Source organism: Molossus molossus, unplaced genomic scaffold, assembly GCF_014108415.1.
Source record: "Molossus molossus isolate mMolMol1 unplaced genomic scaffold, mMolMol1.p scaffold_m16_p_13, whole genome shotgun sequence".
NCBI classification, from domain to species: Eukaryota; Metazoa; Chordata; class Mammalia; order Chiroptera; family Molossidae; genus Molossus; species Molossus molossus.
Genome location: NW_023425348.1, coordinates 33,858,737 through 33,884,945, shown reverse-complemented (window position 1 = coordinate 33,884,945; position 26,209 = coordinate 33,858,737). Strand labels below are relative to the sequence as shown.

Below are 26,209 nucleotides of genomic sequence, written 5' to 3'. Positions count from 1 at the left end.
CAGCTTGGATTCCCTGGGAAGCAGATTCTGAGACACATGGGGTGTCAAGGATGTTATCAAGCAACACCTGTGGGATCAGCATGTGTGAATGGGTGGGTGTGCTTATGAGAATGTCAATTTGTATGTGTAGACTTCATCCATTCATTCTTCAAACATGTATGAAGCATCTACAACATACCAGGCACTGGGGAATGAGAATAGATAAGACATGGTTCCTGCCTCTGAAAGCTTATTGTCTCTCGGGGAGACCAACAAATCCAATGCAGGCATTTGGGGTACAGTACGGTAAGGAAACTAACAGGGGAACACAGGTGGCTGTAGGAACATCTGGTGTGCACCCAAACCAGACTGGGGAGGTGGGGGCTGATGTGGGGCCCTCCCTGGGAGAGAAGACCCTGGAGCTGAGTTTTGAAGGGTGAGTAGGAGTTCGTTACTCAGGCAAAGGTGATGGGGAACATGTCCCAAGTGGAGGAGCAGAACTTTCAGGTGCAGAGAGAACTGAGTGGGGAGGGGGTCAGAGGATTAAAGTAAGGGTGGGTCAGAGGACAGAGAGATTAGTGCAGGGGGTGGGGGTGGGGCGCACAAGCAGGCAGATCCCGAAGCCTTCTACTTCCAGGGAGGGAGTGCGAACTTTCTCGCAGAGGGGTCAGCAGCCATAGTTTCGTTCAGAGGTGTGTTCTGGCAGCAGTACAGGCAATGGGAACAGATGGCCTCGGGACCTGAATGTGTTCCCTGCCTGTGTTTATGAGGATGCATAAGCACGTGGCTGTGCGTGTCTGCACATCTGGAGTCTGTGCACCAGCTGTGCTGCCCACAGGGCCTGCTTTCCACTCCCACCCTCTGGCCTTGGCAGCCCGTGGGCTCGGGGGCGGCTGTCCTGCTGCTGACTCACGGTGAGTGCCGTGACGGGGGAGCCGGTCCGGGGCTGGCTGGCAGGTGTTTCCTCCAGGGCTGGCACGAGGGACTGCTTCCTCCCCCAGCCAGCACCCCTGCGTCAGGCTGGGGGAACAGAACAGCGACAGGCTTGGAAGTGACCATGGGTTACCCTCCTGGGTCTTCCCTTTCTGGGCACCCACTCTTCAGGCACTGAAGTCATATAATTTGATCTTAATTATCTAACATATGCTTAACTGTGCTATTCGGCCTCTTGAAAATGAACAACCAAACCAAACCAACAAAAACAACCATCTATTTATCAGACTTCTTTAGCCCTTACTGTGGACCCCTGGAAAGGAAGAGGCATTTGGTCTGTAGCAGGAATGTAAGATCTGGGAACAGGATGGTGAAGTGACAATGAACTTGGAACTGAGTCCACATTCCAACTCTCTGCTTGCTGGCTGTGTAAGTTACTCTCTGTGCCTCACTTTCCCCATGTGTAAGCTAGAGGTGATGATATCTTGTAAGATTAAGTATGTGACGTGGTTATTATTACAACAGTGCCTGATGTAGAATAAGTATTCAGCTCTAAACCTTAGCTATTGTTACCTGGGTTTGAATCCTCTTAGCTCATTTGATGGAAAGTTGTGACCTGCTGAAGCCTCAACTGTGAGGCGAGGGGTTGGCCAGTCTTCCTCCCGAGGATCAGCACCTGTGCCCACCAACTTGTTCTTTTAACCTCACATGCTTCCTTGGTTTCAAAAGGTTGCTTGCCAAACTTCATATGTTAGATAATAACCCACATGGCCCTGGCCAGGTGGCTCAGTTGGTTGGAGTGCTATCCTATACACCAAAAGTTTGCGGGTTTGATCCCTGGTCAGGGCAGGTATGGGACGCAACAGATCGATGGTTTTCTCTCACATTGATGCTTCTCTCTCACATCAATGCTTTTTTCTCTGTCTCTTTTCCCCTCTCTCTAAAATCAATGAAAAGAATAATGATAACCCCTTGTCACCGCGGCTTTATAAAGTACTAGGAATAGCTGACAAAGCTCCTTACTGAGAACACCTGGCTCAGATGCCAGGTTCACATACTGGCATCTCCTCAGCAAGAAACATGGTCTTCAGATATTTCTAGCCCATAGAACAGGCCACCAAGTTGACCCTGAACTAGAAGATGCTTCCCATTGGCTTCTGCAGTGCTCTGGGGCCCCGGGGCCAGTGCCTTTCAGGGGTACCTCTGAGTACTGTATATCCCAGCCGAGTTAAGAGAAGGAATTGTTCTGATTCCCTGACTGGAATACATTTTGCGTTTGGAAAATCCAAGAGCAATTTTTGCGGCTGGGGAAGGCCATTTTTTACAGTTGATGCTTTGGTCTGAGAGTTTTATGTGCTAGTACTTTCCATATATTAGCTCTTTAAATTTTCACAATAATCTTCCAAGGCAGCTATTATCCCCACTGAGTAGATGATGAAACTGCCGCTCGGAGACTTGATGTGCCCAAGTTCAACCAGCTAGAAAATGACGGTGTTGCTTAGTATTTATTTCTTATATTAAATCATATAATTTTCCATCCCCTCTGAAGTAGCCATGGTCCCCATTTTATAGATGAGGAAAATGAGGCTTAGTAAAGTTGAGAGACCTGTAAGAGGTCACAGAACCAAGAATTAGCCACGTGGGAGTTGAACGCAAGTTTAATGCTCTTGCTTCAGCAACCGTGGGCAGCAAATCAGCAACAAGATGCCCCGTCTTTGGCACCCAGACGAGCCTTGTGAGAAGGCACAAGTCCTCAGTGGCTTTGTCGGGGGGGGAGGGGGCCGAGGCGGAAACCTACCTTGGATGTCATCATTGAACATGCAGTACTTATTGCGGTATTTGTTGAGCAGGCGGAAGGCGTTGGCATTGGCGAAGTCTTCAAACTGGATGAGGCAATTTATTCCAAACCTGTGGGGAGGGAGAGAAAAAAACTCGTGATTGCCCCCAAGGCCGATCCCTAGCAGATCCCAGCCTGCACTGGGGGTAGGGGTGCTCCAGGCAGTGGAGTGGGGTATGTGGCCTGGCTCATTCACTGGGGTTTTGGCCACTTGGCTGGCTCCTGGCCTCTGGCTCTGCCTGCCCCATTATGGATGAGGATGGGGAAGGGAGAGGGCAGGGGCACTGGGCTTGGTGATCAGCAGAGCCCGCATCGCGGTCTCTATTGTGGGCTGGTGGCTCCCATAAGCTGTGAGTGGCAGACCATCTGGGTAGAAGGGCTGAGGTGGGGCCTGCTCTCTCTGTGGCCTGTGGCCATCTGGAATCCCAGCTGAGATCTCATTCTAAACCCAAGTGCCTGCAGAGAGCCCGGCTTCTCCAGCTCTGGGGCCCAGGGAGCCCCTGAAGCCTCCCACAGTCCCTGGGTGGATCTGAGACCTCGAGTTCCTCTGCCGGAAACTCTTCTGGGTTCAGCATTGTTCCCTGAGAAGGTGCAAGGGAGGTTGAGAAAGGACACACATTAAGCCACCACCCTCTCCTTACGCCTTGGTGAGGGTGTTCTCCATCTTGAAGGTATGGAAGAATCAGTCTACGGCGCAGATCACCGGGCCCATCTCCCAGAGAGTCTCACTCAGAGAGTGTGGGGGGGGGGCTCAGGAAACTGCATTTACCTCCCTCCAGCTTTGTTGAGGTGTACTTGACCAGTAAAACTTGCATATATTTCAGGTGTACAATGTGATGTTTTGATATGCATATCCTGCGAAATGATTTCCTCAATCAAGCTAATGGACACATCCATCACCTCACAGTCCACCCCCCCCCCCTTTTTATGAGTGGTGGCGACATTTAAGATCTCCTCTCTTAGCAAGCTTCAAGTATCTGATACCGCATTCATTATTAACTGAGGTCCCCACGCTAAACAGGAATGCATTTTTAGCAAGCACCCTGGATGGTTCTGATCTGACAGTCTGGAGCTCTGAGTCATGCTGCCTCGGTGGGTGAAGCCGCGCTCATAAAGCTGCCCGAGATCCGTATGTATCATCTGGGCTAGAACTGCCTCCTAGACGCCAAGGTCAGGAGAAGCTTGCCTTTCTTAAAAAATGGCCAGATTCATAAGCTGCTTTTGCTGTTGACATTGTGAGAAAGTTGAGAGCTGAGATTTCCGTGCTTTGACAGTGGGTGCCCTCTGCCTGGACTTTCCGCCCACACCTCCCCTGACCCACCCTTGCTCTTGGATGCTGGTTTTGATAGTTTCGGTGTATTGTGTCTCTTATCGGAGTTTTTTTTTTGGAAGCAAGAGTGATACGAATGATTAAAAATCACTTAATCCATGGACCAAAAGAAAAAGATTTCATCTCATGGGTCAATTTGTGACTAACACTACCTGAGGTCATGTTCATTGAGAAAAAGAAATGTCCTTATTGATCAGTAAGGAGTGTGGTGTGCCCCAGAGGCTTGGGGCCAGCTGGGAAAGAAGCATTTATGACCTCGCTGACAGGGTGGGCGGGGCACGTACTCTGGGTGGGCTTCCTCTGCTCTGGGGCATGTCCCAGGTGAGGCTGGTGGCTATGGAGTGAGCAGCACAGAAATGGGCCAGAAAACATTTTTCCAACCTCATAATTTTGAGCAAGACTTACCCTGTACAGTAGAAATGCCAGTAGGCAGGCAAATATTTGCTCCTACCATGGTCCTTCCAGAACCTTGGTGAGTTAGGGCTGTTGGTGGGGGATGGGGAAGTGGGTTCATGTAATAGGGGGAGAAATGGACAGGCAGTAACCTGCCACAGTCCAGGGATAAGAGCTTGTGGGCTTGACCGGGCTCTGCACACACAACTGAGCGATTGTGCACAAGTCACTTCACAGTTCTATTCTGCCTCAGTTTCCCCATCCGTCAGTGGGCATAATATCTTCCTGGACAACTTCTGTGGGCTGTTTTGAGAACTAAAAGCTGAAGGCGGCTTTTAAATTGCAAAGTGCTAGACACACGTGTCATCCTGGCCGCAATTCTTAGAGTCACAGAGCAAGTGCCGAAGGGGGGAGGGGTGGGGCTCGCTGTGCCTCCTGACCCACTGACCCACCATTCAGCCCCCTTCTCCTGGTACGATGAAGAGAAACAATACATAAAACCCCCAGTGCACACATATAATGCTGTGCTCACCAAGCCAACATTTACTGTGAATTTTTGTTGAGGGTGTGAATTTCAAGTATTTTGGTCAGAAGGGGAACAGAATGTCTTTGGTTGCTGGTGACATTTTGCTGTAGATAATCCTCACAAGACTCCCAGTGTGGCTCCAGAACTGGCCGGGAACTGAAATGCTGCAAAGGTCAGACTGCGAAAGAATGTGATACGTGGTCTCCTTTCTCCCTCTGTCTCTCTTATTCACACACACACACACGCACACACACACACACTCACATACACACACACACACACACACACATGCACGACCTTTTAACACCACCCTGAGGTGAAAGTAAGGCAAGAGTTATAAATAAGCACTTTTGTTCGGGGCACTATTCCTCTTTCCTATTATATTCAGTTTTATATAAGAGAATCTCCCAGGGAGCAACATGCTGAGCTATTGAGTAAAACCTCGTTAAATCAGGTCGCTTTAATCCTAACTTGGGACTGCATAAAAGGCTAAGTGAATCAAAATCCAATAACCTAGACAGCGTTCCTAGACAGCCTTGGACTTAAGGACCTTCAGAACCCTCCCCACCTTGGACACTCCTCCCCACGCTGCTCCCTGGACCTTTCCTCCCCAGAAACCAATCCTGCTCTAGAACTGCACACTGCCCCTCAGTGCCTGAACTCGGCCTCTCCTTCCTCCTTCCTCACGCTCACTGCACCTGGTCTTGTCTCCATGGACACTTCGGGTCCTTGGCCATTTTCTCCCCGTCCCTGGCCCCTCCTTTAAGGTGTCATGAAACCAGACCACCAGTCTGAATCAAGGGTGGTTACTTCAGTTGCTCACTCAGCATCACCCATCTACCCAGCTGTCCATCTGTCGGTCCATCCATCCACCCATCCATCCCAAAGCATCAACTGATGCTTCAGGAAAGGGTATACATAAAGGAGCTGGTAAAAATTTAGTGTTGTGAGTTTGCCTGCCAACTTGTGAAACTAATTAAAAGCCAATTAAGAACAAAAACACAATTTCAAAATGAAAATTTAAACAGCTTAGGTGAAAAAAAAAAAGACTTCTCTTAATTCTTCCATGGACATCCAAATACAGGTCAATGAGCTTTCAGCCTATCATCAATTTAAATTTTAATCATAATTGCCTTCCGTATATATTCATTAACATACCACTACTAACAACAACAGTAACACAGAAAGCTAAACTTTATTGAGTGCTGATTACCTGCTTTCCCCCCCCCCACCCGATCTCTTTACATGTGATCTCAGTTAGTCCTCACGTGACTATTTCGGAGGAGTCCTGAGCTGCAGATGTTACTCATTCCTCTGCGGTTGGAAGGTGGTGGAGCTGGTGTCTGCATCTGGCTCGCTCTCACTGTAGAACTTACCTTAGTTTAGCTTTAATGGCAACGTGAATTTGTAAAAGATAAAACTAGGTGGATGATCAAGCTGGACTTCCTTCCCCAGTGAGAAAGGAAGAGCCACGAGATGAAGAAAACTTTGTGCTGGGAGACAGGACAACTGTTTTCCCTCTGTCTCCGGCATAAGCTCCGAGTCCCTTTCTCTCTGGGCCTTAGTTCTCTGCTCTGAGAGTGTCGGAGGAGTGGCATGGGCTACCTCACATGGGGTTGGAGTAGATACACTAGGAGCTTCACTCAGATATTTCTACAAGTCCAAAGCAGGGAGGTCCGTCGAACCCGAGTGAGAGCAGCATGTGACAGAAAAGTCTTGAGAGTCAGAATTTTAGTCCTTTCTGAGCTGAAACTCAGCAGACCAGCTGGGTGCGTGGGACGGAGGCAGCCACCCTCCCGATGGTCCAGCTGCTGCAGGGGGACCCTGCTCGGCCCCTCCTCAGGGCTCCGGGAAGTTTCCCGATTTTGGTGCTGGCAGCTACTGCTGACCTTCTTGCCTGCCAGAAGCCACCACTCACCCCGAGGCTCCTGCTTATCTGTCCCCTTCTGCACTTCTGAACTCTTCACCCTGAGCCCTGGCTGGGCCTCAGGAACATCTGATGCTTCTCCAGGGGAGAGTTCCTGTGATGGAGACAGAGGCACCTCCCCAAGCCACACACGGAGCTGCCCAGATTTCTCAACCCTGGGGACTCGGCTGGGAAATGGCCTTGGAGCTGCCAGGGAAGGCATTCCAAGGCCAGGACTCACTTACAGTCACAGGGCTGGTGGGTGGGTGGGTGTTTACATTGCTTCCCCCACCACTGAAGCAAGGGGAAGCCTGCAAATGGCAACCTGTGCCTGGGAACCCTGGTGAGCTATGTGTGACAACGTGACAAGACCCAGGCCAGGGCCAACAAGCTGAGTACCTGCCACCTGGGTAAGAGTCTGAGGTGGCTGCTCCGCCCTTCCTCCCAGCAAGCCAACCGAATGCTGTGGGAGGGATGTGGTGAGAGCAAAGCATTCCAGAGGCTGCCGACCTGGTTTCTCTTTCCATAGGTCAGGACCTGCCATTCTTTCAAACACCTGGGTCTGACCTCTTTCAGGCCTGAACAAACACTGGGGACCTGGGAGGAGCAGGTGAATTTGCTCAACCTGTCTTCAAACAGAATGACTAAAAACTGCCACTCGTATTTCCAGGGGAGCCCACTCTGTTCCCCCAGTGAAAAGCACACGTGCGAGACTCCCACAGCACAGTGCTCAGCGAGAGTATCAGCTGTCGCCCCGTGCAAAGCTTTTGCTTCTATTTCTGCTTTCCTTCCAGGGACTGGAGCCGACGCGATCACGAAGCTCTGGGTCTTTGTTTCTATTTTACATATTCCATCAAACTCGAGTCCCTTTAGAGGCTAACCCCGTTTGGGAATCTCTGAATGTTCCATACAATATACGCAATGCATGTTAAAGATTCCGAAAAGTCCTGCATTAAGAAACTTGTTTAACCCAGCATTTTCTAAACTCATAGACCAGAGACCTTACCCTCTGCACCCCACCCTCCCCACCTGTGGCGGAGCACACTTTGAGAGACACAACTCTGTGCAGAAAGAACTTTGCCAGGCGGGGCTGGGCAGATTCCGGGCAAGGCCTCTCCCTGGGAATACTGCAAACGCCGCCGTGGCCAGGATCTTGTAGTACCTGATCTCACCCCCTCCAGGTTTATCTCCCCTCCCCCAATCCATCCTCCCTGCCATTCTAAACACAAATCTGTGTAGGCCACTTATTTTCTGACAATTTTACAGGGCTCCCTCTTCCTCTGAGATTATGCCCAATTTAGGTGGTGTTCACTTTGGCTCCAACATGAATGGTCACCCTTGCCCATGTCTTCCAACGTCCTTGGCATATGCTGCTGCTTCTCCACCATTGTGGGCCCTCGCACAGCTCCACGTTTTTGCTCAAGTGCCTAGAAGGCCTCCTTTCATCGGGCCAACTCCTACCCGAACTGTAAGTCCCAGCTGAAATGGCACCTCATGGGCAGACTGTGTGCAGATGGGGGGGGGGTGTCTCAGGCAGAGGGAACAGCATAGGCATGTGAACTGAGACTAGAGGGCCTTGCTGGAGCTGCAGGAAAATCAGTAGAGCTGGAGCTTGGGAGAGGGGTGTGCAGAAGGGGAGGCCATGGGGAGAGATGAGGCTGGGTGGAGCCCACGGGCCATCCCTGTGTAAAAGGCCTAGACTGTCTGCAGAGCAATGGGGACCCACTGAGGACCTTTAGGCAGGAAAATGGCATGTGTTTTAGGAAGTCCATTCGAGCAGCAGAGCAGCTGATGGGATGAACAGCTGGCAGGACATACTGCAGGCGAGGAGGCATGTTAATCCAGTGAGAGATCATGAAGTCCTGGTACAAGGCACTGGGGACAGAGCAGGAAAAGATGTGGAGGAGCAAAGGCAGAGCGTGGAGAGCTTTGGGATCCAGAGGGTCTGGCTCCCTTACCTCCTAAATGTGTGCCATTAAGCAACTGATTTAACCCAAACTTGCGTTTTCTCTGATAACAGATTAGGATTAATACCTTGCAGTCCTGTTGTGAGAATTAAATGAGATGATGTATATGAAAGCCTGGCACATCGTAGGCACTGAGTCCTCGGCAGCAATGGTTATTAAGGGCAGGCTTTCATAACGGGAAGAGGGAGGAGGAGGAGCCCAGGATGAGGGATGGTGTGTGCACTGCTCACCGAGCTCGGGGGTGGGGAAGGACAGGCAAACTCACTTGGTGAGACAGGCTTGGCATGTGCAGAGTCTGGGGAGCTGAGGTGCCGAGGGGATGTGTTCATGAGCAGTAGACTGGACACTGCCCAGCAGAGAGGAACATGAAGTTCAGGGCTTTGTGAGCAGGCCAAGTCCTGGGATGGGATGAGGGTCTCAGGCAGAGCATGTGCAGGGATCAGGGAGCAGGGCCAAGGACAGAACCCCGGGGCACACCTACGTCCAAAGAGCAGAGGGGGCGGAGGAAGAGAGGCCACAAAGGAAAGCGAGCAGGGGGACCGGCCAGGCGGAAGGTGGGCCAGCAGTGCTGACGTGTCCGCTGCCGCCGAGATGTCCTGAGAAACAGGGATCTGGAAGTGTCTCTGGGAGTTGGCCCTTAGAACTGGAGTGGTGGGGCCCTGGCCGGTTTGGCTCAGCGGTTAGAGCATCGGCCTGCGGTCCAGAGAGACCCAGGTTCGGCTCCCGCTAAGGGCGCATGCCTTGGTTGCAGTTTGTCCTGGCCCTGGTTGGGTCGTGTGGGTGGCAGCCACTCGATGTGTCCCTTTCACGTCGATGTTTCTCTCTCTCTCCCCCTCCCACTCTATCTGAGCAAAATATTGAAAAATGTCCTCGAGTGAGGATAAAAAAAAAAAAATTAGAAGTGGAGTGGTGGGGAGAGAGTTATTCTGCAGGGGGTTAAAGGGTAAATGGAAGGGGAGGAAATAGCATTGATTGTGCATGTCAAGAAGCTTGGCTATGAAGTAGAAGGAGGGTGACAGCCACTGGGGGATGTGGGACTGAAGGATGGATTCATTTTTGAGATGGGAACTGTGCATGTGAGATACAGGAGCTGTATGGAGACAGATGAGAGGAGTAAGGATGGAGCCATCCTAAGGAGATGCGAGGAGGTGGGAGCCGAGTCCAGGTAGAATGTGAAGCAGACATGGTCCCTCTCTCCAGGACCTCACGCCCGGTGGAGGGGGTGGAAGTGGAGCCTTACACCACAGCGCCACCACTGACAGGCACGAGGGAGTGTCATTCTCTAAGGCAGGGCTGATCCACGAGGATGACAGGGAACTGTTCCGTAGGTGAGGAGACTGGAAACCAAGGACTGGAGAAAGCGGGAATACTGAGTATGAAAAAGAGAAAACTCAGTGGAATGAAGGAGAATAATTACTTTAAAAACGTGAGGAACTTCTCTGTTTATGTGTCCTTGGGAAAAGCAGAGCCAGCAGGTAGAAGTCAGAAGGACACACATTTCAGTGCCAAATGAGACAGAGATTTCAGACACTGGATGGAGAGAGGCTGCCAGTCCCTGGAAGTGACTCCGTGGTCCCTGGAGCTGAGGAAGGGATTCTTGGGGGTGGGGGTGGGGAGTGGTGCTGAGGGTGGACCCCCAAGGCCTTTTCCTCCCCAGGAAGGGGCCCTCACTGGGAAAGTTCCCTGGAGAGCCAGGCTCTGCAGCCAGACTGGCGGGCTCCTGTGGCTGGTGCTCTGGCCCAATGGGGAAAACTCCCATCAAGTAACAAGACAGTCACAGGAAGCAGCAGTTTCTAAGCAAAAATCTCAAAATAACATGGCCGTTCCTCAGTCACTGCCCTGACAGCAAGCCCAGGCCAGACAGAAAACACTTCAGGAACAGTTTGGATTTCCTCCTCAATTTCCCTGTTTGTCTGCGTTCTGGGCAAGCACGCAAATGGCGCCAGGAATCCCAGTGCTGGGAAGAGGATGGTGGCTGACATGCTGACCCCTTGACCTCTCAAAGGTCGGAGGCCAGTGCTGAGTTTTTCCTCTAGGGCACAGCAACTCGCTCCTCAACTTTCTGCTCACGAAGCCTGTGCACTTTTCCCAGCCGCCAAACCACTAGTTGGTTTGGGAGCATCACGAGTCGTCACGAGGCCACGACGGTTGTCCCTGAGCTTCTCTGATTGGCTTGGCCCATTCTGATCTCTCTGTTCAGGTGAACAACCACAGTATTTGTTCCATCCGCTCTGTCATAATCATGTCGCAACCTCATCAGAGCCTTAACTGCCCGCCCTCATTCACAGAACTGTCTAAATTCTACCTTGAATGATGCCAGTCAGTCTAGGGGTGGAAGACAACAAAGTCGGAAAACCTAGTCTGTGTTTGTAGGTTATGGGGACCAAAGTGAGCCCAAGTTGGGGAGGGGAAGAAAGGAGAAGACTAAGTCAGGTTGGGTGACAGAATAGATGGAAGCAGGCAGGAGGTGGAGTCTTTGAGGGCAGGGTGGGGTGTCTCACCTGCCACTGGATGGCAGAACATCTGAAGAAGGAGCTTTAACTGACCCCCATTCCTGCCCTCTGGACAAATCAGCTTCAGACACTCATGTTAAACACCACGCAGACACACTGCTTTATGCCTGGGCCCTGTGCTTGCCTGGTTCCCAAATACTCTTGAACAAATAAAAACATAAATAAATGAATGGCAGAGAATAGTCCCGCCAGAGGAGTGCCCGTGGGCATACCTCCCCTAGGACATCACCAGCTCCCCTTGGAGCTGCACTCTCCTTTTCTAGAGGCCACAGTGGCAAAGCATCTGCTCAGGCCATTTCCTTTACCCTCAAGGTTCAAGTTCACAGATGAGGCCACTCTGTGTGTGCATACATTTCAATGAGCAGGTCACTGAGAAGAGACAGAGGAAATGGGAGTGAATAGACCATGCCCATGACTGTCTGGCATGGAATGAAGAAGCTGGGATTTGGGGATTCCAGTCCTACCCACCCTCCCTTTCCCTCAAGAAATGCTCTGTTGCAGCAGCAGCAGCTCAGAAGAATCTTTCTCAGTGACACATCGTGGTGCCCCAGTTCCTTCCTGGATAATCAGGAGCAGGCTGGAGGGTCTCTCAGAAATATCTGCAGGCAGTCATTTTGGAGGCTTTGGGTTTTCTGATGGTGTCTTGCCCTAGCACTAGCACACGCTGCTGGATTTCCATGACTGCTTTTCATTTTTAGAAGTTTCATTTAGTTCTTTTTATTTATTAAAATTTTTTCCTTTATTTATTTTTAGAGAGAGAGGAAGGGAAAGGGAGAGAGAGAGATAGAGACATCAATGAAAGAGAACATTGATTGGCTGCCTCCTGCATGCCCCCCACTGGGGGTCTAGCTCACAACCTGGGCATGTGCCCTGACTGGGAATCGAACCCGTGACTTCTTGGTGCAGGGGTTGACGCTCAACCACTGAGCCACACCAGCGGGGCCATTTGGTTCTTTTTAAACTTTGACTGATATTTTCCTTTCACAGTGTTGGGTACTTTCCTTATTACTTAATTCTTATAAAAATACCTCTTTCATACATTTAAATACAGCTGCTTTATAATCTTTCTCAGAACATTCCTTTTTCTTGGGGTTCTAATTGTTCCATTTGTTGTATATCTGATTTCCCACAGTGTGAATTGTTTCCATGTGGGCTGCTGTGAATCATGAACTTATTTTCATTGGAGCCTCGTTCTTCCCCTCCAGGAATTTCACACGGCGTGGGTGTGGCCGGTCCCCGTGGGGAAGTTTTACTTTCCCTCTCCAGGTTCTTTAGCCATATTGCTGGGAGGAGACAATCTTTTACGCTCGTTTCTTAACTTGGGAATTTTCGCTCCGTGTGTATCATATGTGTGAACTTTACATGTGGTGAAGGTTTGATTTCTTTCAAGAAACATTTCTCCCCCACAAGTTCCTTGTCATTTCCGGATTCTTCTTCCCGGGGCGGGGAGGGGGGGCAGCCATTCGAAGCTCCCAGTTTTCAGCAGGACTCTCAGTTCCAACATCCTGCCTTGTAGAGGCTGCGACCACAGACCCTGCCTGGGTGCAGACCCATTTCCAAGCCTGGATGATGAGAAGGAAACAGCCGTGAAATGGAAGGGCACTGAAGGCTAGGGAAGGCGCAAACAGGAAGCCTTTGCAGCTGGAACAGAAATGACATGTTGAAGGAGCGGCAAGAAGGCCAGTGTGGCTGGAGCCGGCAGCGAGGGCCGGGTTGGGGGGAGCTGAAGTTACCAAAGGCTTCCGTCCAGCTCCTAGAGCCAGGTACGAGAGAGCTCTCCGTGCAGCCTCCTAATAAGTCAGCCTCAATGGGCTGATCGTGGGGGGGGATTTAATACTTCTCTATCCTTGGGCAAGTTTCTGTTTCCCATTTCTCTTTTATTTTTTTTTATTTTTTTTTTTTATCCTCACCCGAGGATATTTTTCCATTTTTTGTACAGATAGAGTGGGAGGGAAAGAGAGGAAGGGAGAGAGAGACAGAAACATCGACGTGAAAGGAACACATCGAGTGGCTGCCACCCGCACGACCAACCAGGGCCGGGGACAAACTGCAACCGAAGTACATGCCCTTAGCGGGAACCGAACCCGGGTCTCTCCGGACCGCAGGCCGATGCTCTAACCGCTGAGCCAAACCGGCCAGGGCTGTTTCCCATTTCTGTATTGAGAAATGTGTCACGTAAAAAGATGTTTGGTTATGCAAGGGGACAGTGCTCTCAGAGTGGTGGGTCCATAAGGTCCAAACAACACGAGGCTGAAACAGCTGCGGAAAATATGAGGTTTCACCCCGACATGGGCACGCGAACGCGTCCACCTGGTGGGAGGGTGTGAGCAAAGTTAAACTGATCAGGTGCAGGGGGCAAAGACCAAGTGTTTATTTATTTTTTTATTTTTATTTTTTTATCCTCACCCGAGGACATTTTCCCATTTTTTTTTGTTTAGGTAGAGTGGGAGGGAGAGAGAGGAACAGAAAGAGAGAGAGGGAAACATCGACGTGAAAGGGACACATCGAGTAGATGCCACCCGCACGACTGACCAGGGCCGGGGACAAACTGCAACCAAGGTACGTGCCCTTAGCAGGAATCAAACCGGGGTCTCTCAGGACCGCAGGCTGACGCTCTAACCGCTGAGTCAAACCGGCCAGGGCCCAAGTATTTATTAATTGCATATCCCAGGGATCTGAAAAAAGGAGATAAATCACACCCAGTGACTCTAGGGCTATTTATTTTCATGTTTTCACCTCTTAAGGTTAGCACTGACGAAGAAGGCTGGGGATAGAGAGGAAATGCAGTGTTGGAATGACGGGGATGGATGAGTGGGGGACTAGGGAAGGAAGTGATGGCTATATTCATGGATGAATGTGTAAATGGGGGCACCACCAAAGCACTGCCTAAAGGATGGCGGCTCTGGAAATTGCTCAAATGAATAATAATAATAGCAAACATTATTTAAGTATTTACTATTATCCAGATATAATGTTAAGCATTTTACATGGATTGTCTTAGTTATCATAAGCACTTTACAAGTTAAGTCTTAAAAATGCGTTTTAGGAAGGAGGAGCTGCAGGCACAGATAATTAAGCGGCTTGTTAATAAGTGGTAGGTGAGAGGTTGAAGCTCAGGGGGTCTAGCTCTAGACCTTGTCCTTTCAACAACTGTTGTTAGTGGGTAGGGTTTTAAGAGGGTCCCCTTTCTTAGGTGAGGTACTTATACTTTATAGGCTTCACCTTCCTCATCCCTGAAAGTGAAGTTAATAACAGTACCTACCCTCAGAGCATTGCTGTGAGAATTAAGTGAATCAGTAGTGTATTAGGTGCTTATATCAGTCTGCACATAGTAAGCAATTAAGTAAATTAGAGTTGTTATCATCATCATTATTAATCTATGGAGAAAATTAGAGAGAAAAAAACCCCTATTCCTTCATCTTCTCTGCTATAATCTGAAACTTCCAGGTCTGGGCATGGTTTTGTTCTTATTCTTGATACCAGGTAATAGAATCAGGCTGCTGAGGGGAAATGACAAGGAAACAGCCACCTGGCGTCACTGACTCCATCTCCCCAGCCGGTGAACTTCCTCCGGCACATTTCGGCCTCAGTCCTGAGGCTGGGTCTTGACTAATGAACTGCATACTTTCTCAGTTGTTCTGTCTGCTTGGCCACGATGGAAATGAATAGGTCCTAAAGAGCTGAGTGCTGTTTTGCATTTTGCTACAGCCCCAGTCCCTTCTGTGACCCTGGACCTTCAAGGCATTTGAATCTTGTCATCATGCTACATCTGGCTCCGATTCTGATGGGAATGTGCAGGAGATGGACTGTCAACAATTAACCACATCAAGCTGAGACTCGAAAATTGTCTTCTTCAGAGATCAGTCATGAGTGAATACCAAAGTTCCTTCTTCTGAACTTCCTCAGATGTGGTCAAATTCATAACCTTTAGCTCACTCTAAGTGATAGCTAGCCTGGTGAAGGCTTTTAATCCCCCAGCCAACCAACCAATCAACCAACCAACCACTCAACTCTGACCCTCACTTAACCATGGGTCCACCATGAATAATAGGTCATGCTCCCTGCCTCCCAAGAACTACCAATCTGGTGGAGACATTACAGAGTCATAGGACCTGAAGAACAAATGATTCACAGTGTCCATACTTAGATCACATGATACTTGAATCTCTTCACAACAGTCCAGGCACAACCTTGTCTAATTTCTGCTCTGTTAAAAATGAAAGACAAGGGGTTAATTTCCAAAATATATAGAGTACTCATACAACTCAACAAAAGGAAGACAAAGAACACAATTAATAAATGGGCAGAGGAGCTGAATGGACACTTCTCCAAACAGGACATATAAATGGCCAAGAGACATATGAAGAAATGCTCAACATCACTAATCATCAGAGAGATGCAAATTAAAACAACAATGAGGTATCACCTCACACCTGTCAGAATGGCCGCCATCAACCAATCATCAAAAAAGTGTTGGCGAGGATGTGGAGAAAAGAGGACTCTAGTGCACTGTTGGTGGGAATGCAGACTGGTGCAGCCGCTGTGGAAAACAATATGGTGTTACCTCAAAAAATTAAAAATTGAACTGCCATTTTACCCAGTGATCCTGCTTCTAGGAATATACCCTAAGAAACCTGAAACACCAATCAGAAAGAACATATGCACCCCCATGTTCATAGCAGCACTATTTACAATAGCTAAGATCTGGAAACAGCCCAAGTGTCCATCAGTAGACAAGTAGATAAAAAAGACGTGGTACTATACACAATGGAGTACTATGCAGCTGTAAAAAAGAAAGATCTCTTATCCTTTGAGACAACATGGAGGGACCTGGAAAGTATTATTCTAAGTGAAACAAGCCAAGCAGAAAAAGACAAATACCACATGATCTCACTTATATATGGAATATAATGAATATAACAGTCTGAGGAATAGGGTAGACCCAGAAACATGAAAGTAGGGTACAGACTGACAACCCTCAGAAGAGGGGATGGTGGGAGGTAGGAAGAGATAAACCACAGAACTTATATGCATGTATGCATAACCAATGGACATGGACGACAAAGCTGGGGATGGGGGGGATGGGGAGGAGGGTGTCAATGGGGTAAAAAAGGAGAAACATCTGTAACAAAAATAAAATTAAAAAAAAGAAAAATGAAAGACCAAAAAAACTTTAAAGAAAAGTGCTAGACAATTGTAGTAGAGATGTCACAATGCAGAACATAATTCATTAGCAAATAAATGATACGATCAATAAATTACTCTATGATTGCAAATATGGAAAGAATTTTAGGCCAGGCTGGTCAGGGCAGATTTCTCTAGGGAAGGCAGAATTTGAGTTGGGGCACTGCTCTGGCTTCTGTTCTAATCTTCTCTCTTATCTTGTCAGTTTTAATACTTTAGTGGCTCAAGAACCTACCATGGCTCCCTATTGCTCTCTGCATCAAGTGCCAGATAAGATATTGAGTGTTTGGGGGTTTTCAAACATTTTTAGCAGAAGAATTCTTTAATTAATAAAACCTTGAGCAGAACCCTGATACAGAAAGCAATGAAAAACAGTGGCCTGGGACAGGGTAGGAACTGGGTAGAGGGGGACAATGGGAAAAAGAGGGGACATCTGGAATACTCTCAACAATAAAGATAAAAACAATAAGTGTTTCTTCCAGTGGTTTAAATCTTATATGGTAGGTGGGAAATATTTTATTTCTAGCACCCCTGATGTCTCTTTGTAAATGCATGGAGCTCAGGAAAGCTTGGTTTAAAAACCCCTGGATTAGATGGCTAAAGACATTTCTACTCTTGAGCTCTGATAATGATGACCCTCTGCCTGGGTTCTAAAGCCTATCATAGCCTGCTCCATTCCTACTTAACCTCATTTTGAACCAATACACATTCATCTCTAGCGGGGCCAGTCTTCTTGAGTCTTCTGCACACTCCTTGCCTTTCCTGTGTTCTTGCTTTTCTCATGATGTACTATCTGTTTGGAATGTGTTCTTTCTCCTGTTGTTTATTCATGTTTGAGCCTGAATTTGTATAGTTCCATCTCTTGCCAATCATTTCTGATTGCTCCTTTCTCTGAGTTCCCTCTGGCACACATCATTCCCTTGCTCAGGGCAGACATTACTAATCTACCATAACACCCTTCCCTGTTAACCCTAGAGAGGCTTTAGAATCCTAGCAATTAGGGCTGGCACAGGAAGGAAAACCTTTTACCTGCCTCGCCATTCCTACCAAAAATATCCTAATGGAGTCCTATATTTTGTGAGCACTTAGCTTGCCATTGCCCACAGAGCATGGCTAGGAAAATGGTGTGAGCCAGTCTCCTCTCCCTCCTTCCTGGCTGAACGTGTCACTGCCTTGACGTCAAATATCACCCATGAACTGGCAACTCCCAGCTTTATATTTCCACCCCACAACTCTTCTTGAGCTCTTGACTTACATAGAGACTCAGAGGCTAAGAAAGCTTAGAGGTCAGCTCTCAACTCCACTAGATACATAAACATGTCTTTAAATGAAAAGCTCCTTGAGAGCAGACACAGTGTCTTGTATACAGCAGGCACTCAGTAATGTATCATATCAATTAAAAATTGACAGCAATATGTCTTTATAATGGATTAAGCAAGTTTATGAAATAGAAATTTATAATCTTTAGAACAATGCACTGAGAATAATAAGAATACCTTTACCACCAGATTAGAATAGTAAATATAATAACCAATTTCCTTTTTATCTTTATTGTTGTATTACAGATGTTCCTCCCTTTTTTCTCCATTGATCCCTTCCTTCCCACTCCCACGCCCTCCTGCCTTCCCCATACTACTGTCTGTGTCCATTGAATAACCAATGACTTACAAGTAATGTCTTACAAATTAAAACACATTTAAAATAGCTTTAAATGCATTCTTTATAAGTAATTTAGCATATGCTCTTATATCATGTTCACTTATGCTTAAGAATTAAAGCAAGTATATCAGACTGAAGGAAATGTGGGAAATCTCTCATTCATGCAGTATGCAGAGATAATATTCAAGTGGAAGGAACAAAAATCCCACTCTTTTTTTTACATGATAGATGAGGAAACCCATGAAGTTTTCCACAGATCAGATATATATTTTCAGTTCATCAGAAGCACTTGATATCTACAGTTAATTAATAATTAGATGACATGTCAATAAAACAAAAATAAGCCTTACAAGTTCCTATAAACAAAAGCTTCCAATGGACTAAGGACAATCAATAATTAATGCATTCATTCAAGGGATTATAGCTGCTCCTTAAGGAATGCAAGTTCAAACCTGTCAACACCAGAGGTAATTGTTTTATATTAATTTATATGTAATTCCATTTAAATTCTTTATCTGAGCATAAGATGAAAGCAGCCTTTTCACAAGCAAAAAAAAAAAAAAAAAAAAAAATGTAGAAACACTTACAAAATAAGGAGTCACTGCGGGGAAAAAGGAGAAATACCTGTAACAAAAATAAGTTTTTAAAGAAAAGGATTCATTTTTTAAAGTAGGTGATCAGATTCCACAGGCTACTCTTGCAAACAGGACTTTGATGGACATAATCCCTTTGTTTGGTGGCTTTTTGCATGCACTTAACTGGACCAATTCCTCTGTGTTTTTCTAAGAGCTCACCAAAACACAGAGTATGTGTACAGATAGTAAAATAAAGGCTAGAAGATAAAAAGCTAATTTGCACCATCCTCCTTTCTGACAATGTACTAGAATATCTGCATTCATGATTGTTGTAGGGTCATGGAGTCTTGGTCTACTCATCACTGATCTACTCATATACCTCCAAATATGCTATGCCAAGAGGGCATACTGAGACCCAGGGTAAGCCACTCTGCTGCACAGAGAAACATGACATGGAAAGAAGCATGGATGAGGTGCTCTGGGAGTACAAGAGGATCCAGGGCATTCCACTGGTCTACAGGATTCTTGTAATCAGTCTTCAGCTCGTCAAATGCTGTAATGTGTCAGATGGCGAAGAAGATGAGCAGTGAGCAGCACCAGCACATAGCAGAAGACCATGAATGTGAACACCCTGACCAGCAGAGAAAGGCAGCATAGGGCCCTCTGGGTGAAGCCACCCCTCCAGCCACAGCCAAGACCACCGCCACCGTGGTGCCCCTTGTATCATTTTTATAGGATACATTTCCCTGCTTATGTGAATAGCTGTTATTCTTCTCTTGCTCTTCTTGCATTTCCAGAGCACAGCCTCCTATAACACTGGCTGCCCCATTCCTTGTGCCTCCCAGGCCGGATGGGGCGTGGTAATCCACTAACCCTGATGGCTCCCCAGTGAACCATGCCTCTTGGTATTTACACCCTTGTGCTGTCTTCTTCCTTGGGATCTGGTATGGACCTGTGATTTGCACCAGCCAGTAGAATGGGGTGGAAGTTATACTGTGCCAGTGGCAGGTCTCAGCCTTAAGGGGGCCTGGAAACTATCATTTTTGTGCTCTTGGGAGCCCCGGACTGCCAAGGATCAAGTTCAGCTGCCTTGTTGAGAGAAGAGACCATATGGAGAGATTGTGAAGAGGGAGAGACCCTGAGACTCTAAGGAGAGAGGGAGGAGCCGGCCTTTCCAGTGTCCAGAGAGGAGCCCAGCTAGCGCCAGCTCACCTGCCAGCCAAAAGCAGCCCTAGAAGCTCGTACTGGTGACCAGCAGAACTGCCAGCTACGTGACGTCACTAGCCGGTCTGCCAGGCAGTGATAGATAACTGAAATGGGGTGCACTTTGACGTCACAAGCCTGGGGCCAGTGACCAGTCTTGGCATCTCACCTCCTGGTTTCCAGCTTTAAGCTTTGGTGCTCTGCTTTGTATGAAGTCCTGACAAGTACCAATACCTTTGTTCCCTGTCAGCCTGGTCAGCGCACAGTAGAAAAATGAAGAGACTCAAAAAGAAGACACTTTCTTAGAGCCAAAAAGCAGATGACAAAAAAAAAAAGAAAGTTAGTTTTTGTTTTTTTAACTATCACTCCCCTTCTTCTTTATCACTTTTATCTCAGCAGCTTAGCAATCTCTCTCTTTAGGGTTTGGGGAGCTAGAGAGAAGAGGGTGTTCCCCTTTCTTGGTCTTCCTAAAGGCTGACGCTGCTGCTGACGTCAACTTTCTGTCCAACCCAGGCCAAGTATCAGGCGGAGCCTGGGCTCCAGGCGCAAACTTGAAACAGACCATTCCCACCCATTCTACTGTAAGTAACAGAAATGAGCAATCTGAGTGGGAAACATGGGGGCAACTTCTCCCTCGGGTGCAACACTCCGGGTCCCACTGTGTGGCAGGGGACAAGCAGGAAGAATGAAACCACTAGTCTTTGCCACGGAAACACTGAGCCTCGTCTCAGCTGTGAGCAGGACACTCACAGGTCTACTGCCGCGGTTCACAGCTTTACAAGGAGATGCCCTCTGCCCTGGTGGGTCCTCCCCAGGGGCCAAACTCCAGAACAGTAACTGAGTCATACTGATGCCTTTTGAGGCTCAGAATATGACACATCCCGGTGAGTGGGTAGGGGCAAGAAGATGGAGCTTTTTATTAGTAGGATGTTTGGAAAGAGACAAGGATGTTGAAGGCAGGAGTCAACATTTCCCAAGGTCCTTTCTTAAAATACATCGTGTTTGGCTTCGGAGGCTGCTGACTCACCCCCAGGCCGGGCATTCCACATTGGGGCTCTTCTATTCCCCAGGGTGCCTGGGAGAGCAGCTTTCCCCCCACCTACAGTATCCACAAACATCTGTGTTAGCTTATTAGAGACTCAAAACAACCAGCTGTCAACCCATCATCTTTTCCAGTCGAGGACACATTCCTCTGGGCTGACGCACGGCTCTCCCCAAGGGTTCGCCCCTGTGTGTCTGTGAGACTATAAACTGAGTGTAATGATCATTTGAAGAGCCTCTTACATCCTAATTTACGTAACCTTCGCACATGAATAGCAAGGCTTCCCTGTGGGGAATCACCAACGACTACTGACTCAGGTAAGCAGTGAGCCCTGGAAACAGGAAGCCAAAAGCAGGCTCTCAAAGCCCATTTCATTCCCTTCTCTTGTCATCCCCAGGTAACTCGGCACTGAGAAAGCAGCCCGGCCTTGGAGTCAGCACACTCCTTGCAGTCCTGCCAGATAGTGTGTGACCTGAGTCAGGCTCCTGGGCCCCTCTGGGCCTCCGTTTTCCAGACTGTAAAATGGGAATAATAATACCTACCTCGCCAGCCAGGGATCTTAAGTGGTCCTAACAGAATGCTGGGGTGGGAAGGCATCTTAAAGAGTATCTAAAGCTTACATTTCCTCTTATAAGAGCACCAACAATAAGCCATGCAACCTTTATTCTTGAATTCTTTCTGTGACAGGAAACTCATTCTCCCAGAAGGTCCTATGTACTGTGGGATAGCGCTGATTTATGTTGAGCTGAAAACTGCCTCCTTTGGCATTTTACCACTTGGTTTTTTCTCCATTTGAGTATAGAAACAAATCCAGTCGTCCTCTGGAAGAACAACTTTCAGATATCTGGAGGGAGTATTATGCCCTCAGTATAGACAGAAAGTCCCAAAGTCTTCTCCCCACCAGGCTAAGTCTGTAACTTCCTTCACCACCATGATTATTGTTCTCCAAAGGCACCTTAGGGAATGTATGACCCTTGAAGTATCTTGTCCAGAACCCAATGTGATATTCAGGATGGTCTGAAAAGGGGAGAATTAAGTGGGATGTTCACCTCCCTTGTTCTAGGTGATATGCCTCTATTGATGTGACTGACCCTAGAATTCACTGTTTTGGTGGTCACATCTCCATAGCAGCACTTCCTCCAAATCTCAGCTTCAAACACCTAATGTCCTGATTACCACATCCTTTCTTTCCAGTTCATTCTATCTAGTACTCAAGTCAATATTTCTTAGTCCTCACCAGGACTTACTATCCATTGATCTCTCTCCCTGACCTCTCTCCTCCATCCTGACCTCATGTCCCTTCTTACCCAGCCTAGACCTCATGACACATCACTATATCACACCCTTGAATACACTCCCAGTTTCTTTCTCTCTCTTGCCTGGCCAAATCCCAGTGCTGATTAAATCCTACTCTCCGTCTCTTTCTACACTGCATCCAGACAGTTGAGACTGGCTGGAGAAAAACACACAGATAGGTTAACTGGCTAAGTTAACTTCATGAAGAGTAACTTCAGGGGGGCCCATGGAGCTGGCCCCCCTAACTGGACATCCTCTAGCTCCCCAGTTGGACATTCCAGGTCACATCTCCCTCATCCTTAAACCTCCACCACCTCTGTCCCTATCTTCACTCTCAGCAGATGACCTTGCCTTCACCCAAGAGGGATCCCACAGGCTCCCCACCACATCTACCACCTGCCTGCATCTGTGTCCAGTGCCTGGCCTTCCCTCTGTCCCTGCAATGGGCTTCTGTTCTCCCAGCTAAGACCGAGCACTGAAACCCTGCCCTCTTGCTTTCTAAGGAACTTCTGCGCCCACACCCCACACTGCATTAATAATTTCCTCTTTTCTATGGGATCATTCCCATTCCATCCAACTACAGTATCATTTTCTCTCATCTTAGAAAACAAAACCAAAACCCACAAAACAACAAAATGCTTTTATCTTATCCCCAGATAAGGAGAACTAAAATTTCAGCAATCTTCACAGACCTAGAAGTGTGTGTGGGGGGTCGCCCCCCCCCCCCAAAGCCAACCCCAGTGAGAGTTCCTGGGCTGCAGAGGCTGGAGCAGCCCTTTCTCCAGCCACTGCTTGGTTTGAGCGGCTGAACCCAGGTCCGGGGGTACTTTGCCAAGGACGTCCAGCCGGCTCTGCCAGGCCTGGGCACTCCTGAGGCAGCAAGGAAGACTGCAGGTTCCCCAGTGAGCAGGGGGCCTGCTGAAACTCTGTCTTGACTGACTTCCCTGTCAGGCTAAATGTGGGTGTCGGGGGGACTGTTTCCAGAACTCCAACCAGCAGCACGCCAGCAACAGCGGGCTGAGCAGGTGGCCATGATGGCAGACAGATGGGGCAGGAAAGAGTGGGTGGGAGCACCGATATTGTGCACCTCAATGCAGAGATGACACCTCATAAATCTCACAGGCTCAGCCCACGGGGGCTTATGAATGCTGCCCAGTTTCACGCAGAGGCAGACAGTGACAACTAACGTGGCAAACTGCCTTTCAAAGCCGTTTTGCTAGAAGGGCACACTTCCTTCCTCCACCACTCACAACACCCCTGTATGCCGAGAACCCAGAGCAGCTCAGGCTAAGGGGGTTTTCTCCTGAAACATCAGATACTTAACTATTTACAGAGCTCAGACCTTCACCCATCAGCCCTCTCCCCTCTCCTCTCTGCTCCCAAACATTCTCCCAGACAATAAGCCCATTTGGCTTTGAGACCTCCGAGTACATGGGGTCAAGTCGGAATTTTCAGGCCACCTGGCAAAGCACGCATCTATTGCCTCTTGTCTGTGCATCTCCCAAAACCAGTGTTGACGTTAGTCATATGATCTCTAAGAGCCCTCTTTCAAAAGGGACAGACTGAGCCACTTACTTGTCCGCCACAGCCTGCATGAACTCGTCCAGCAGCTCATCATATTCCTTCCCACGCACACGTGGGTGCTTCAGGCCGATGTACAGTGGGTCTTTGAGCAGCTCCTGGAACAGACAGACCCATTTCCTCAAGTGTCCTGCTTTAGTGGGAAGGATCGGGGAGTGAGAAGGGAGAAGGGAGGAGGGAGGAGGAAGCCAGAGGTCCCCGACTCCCCAGGTATCATCTCTGGAAGGATCTGAAGGCTAAGCTACGGATGGAGGGTGGACTCCCAGCTGGTCCCCACTGTAGAAACCAAGGATGCTTTGAACCAGCGAGTGTCTCCCCGACAGCCTTCCACCCTCTGGCTTGGCTCTGGACTTATTTCCGAGCTCCTCAGCAGCCGTGCTGTTGACGTTCTGCCTTGGGTAACTCGTTGGTATGAGGGCTCACCTGCACAGTGCAGCCTATTTAGCAGTGGTCTCTGGTCTCTAGCCACGATAAGTCAGTAGCACTCCCGTTGTGACAATAAAAAATGTCTGTAGACATTGCCAAATGTCTTCTTTGGGGGTAAAATTGCTGCTGGTTGGGAACCGCCACAAACAGCATCTGGATTGAAGTATTGGGTCTTATCCAAAGCCACCAATCTGGACTCAAATTAGAAAACCGTCTTCTCTCCCTTCCTACTCCCTCTCTCTCTTCCTCCCTCCTTTTCTTCCTTCCACACATCTTACTGAAAACCTACCCTGTGCCTGGGCGTGCGCAAGGCTTCGTGATTCAAGAATAGGATGATACAACTAGAAATTTTAGTTCAAGAAAGATGCCCACATTAATGCTCGCCCATGTTTAGTGACCTCCACCCCTCTTGTAACTCTTGGTCAGAGCGTTCACACCCTGTTCGGGCATCTTCTGTGTCTGCATTGGTGCAATGACATGCCCACTGGCGGACTTCCCACTGCTTCTATTTTATTTATTGAAAAAAAAATTTTTTTTATATTGGCTTCAGAGAGAGAAAGGGAGAGGGAGAGAGAGAGAGAGAGAAACACCGATGAGAGAGAACATCAACTGGCTGTCTCCTGCATGCCCCCCACTAGGGATGGGGCCCACAACCTGGGCAAGTGCCCTGACTGGGAATCGAACTGGCGACCTCTTGGTGCCTGGGTCCACGCTCAACCACTGAGCCACACCGGCCGGGCCCCACTGCTTCTATACCCCTCACACCCCTCCACGGAATCGGTGGGCTCACGGGTGCATGTTTACGGATCACCTATCACTGACACGGCCTGGCAGGGATGTGTAGATGCCTGAGAAATGGCTGTTGCCTTCAAGCTGCTCGTCTACTGCAGGTGGCTGATGCGCAAACTGACAAACTCTACTGCAGGGCCGAGTCACCCTGCTTCGGAACAGTGTGGCACCGGGCAGCACCGGGAAGGGGCGAAGGGCTTCCCACGGGGAATGGAGGGCTGTATCATGGAGAAATGGTTAGGCATTAAAAGCTAGATTTTGACAGGTGGGCTGGGCCCTCCAGGCTGTCAGCACAGAGAAAGGCTGGGCTGGAGTAGAAGGAGGAAAAAGTACCTTGTGTGTTTAGGAAACAGGAAGTGATCCCGTGTGTTAGTCTCCAGGAATTATTTATTTCTGTGTCTGTCTCGCAAAAACACCAGCTCCTTGAGGACAAGGTTTAGTGCCCTCTTCCTTTCCCTTTGAACGGCTGCTGCAGGATTCAGAGATAAGGGTGCCCTGGGCTGTGCCCTCCGGGGGCTGAGAGTCAAGTCTCACCTCCACCACTGACCAGCTGTGTGACCTCAGGCAAACCACATGACCTCTCGGAGCCTTCTTCTCATCTGTCCAGTGGGGATAAAATACCAGCTGCACAGGGTGACTGTGATGAGTAAATGGAATCAGATGCGTGTGAGCTTGTGAACTATAACATACTCTGAAAGGTAACAGCAGTCGCCTCCACTTTCCTACGTGCCACACACTAGGACATGTTCTAAGTACTCAAATCTCCCCTGTGAGCGGGAATAGAATTGCCGCTCAGAACTCCCCTCGGAGAACTGACCGGGGAGGGTCGTTGGTGGACAGGTTTCAGCTGCCCCATTCTCTCCGGCTGCTCCCAGCTCCACCGCCCAGCGGAGGCTCCTCTCAGGCAGTCTTTGCTCGGGGACGTCCCTTGGCCTGAGACTTTCCCAGGGCTGGGTTGCAGACGGAGATCTTCTTACTGTGTCCCTCCTTCCTTCTCTCCTTTCATGGATGTCACACCTGCATCATCATCTGAAGGCCCCACCCACCCACCAGCTACTCCTGCTCCTTCC

The 26,209-nt window shown here is 48.7% G+C and overlaps 1 protein-coding gene across 2 annotated transcripts in view; it reads right to left on the bottom strand.

Moving 5' to 3' along the window:
* Window positions 1–26,209, bottom strand: part of ME3 (malic enzyme 3) — a 203,166-nt gene that overhangs the window by 24,032 nt on the left and 152,925 nt on the right. For both annotated transcript variants that reach the window (XM_036259756.1, XM_036259755.1), the window contains 2 exons: window positions 23,919–24,022; window positions 2,711–2,820 (listed from right to left, as the gene is read on the bottom strand). In XM_036259756.1, coding sequence (XP_036115649.1) covers window positions 2,711–2,820; window positions 23,919–24,022 — 214 coding nt within the window. The remainder of the gene's footprint in view (window positions 1–2,710; window positions 2,821–23,918; window positions 24,023–26,209) is intronic.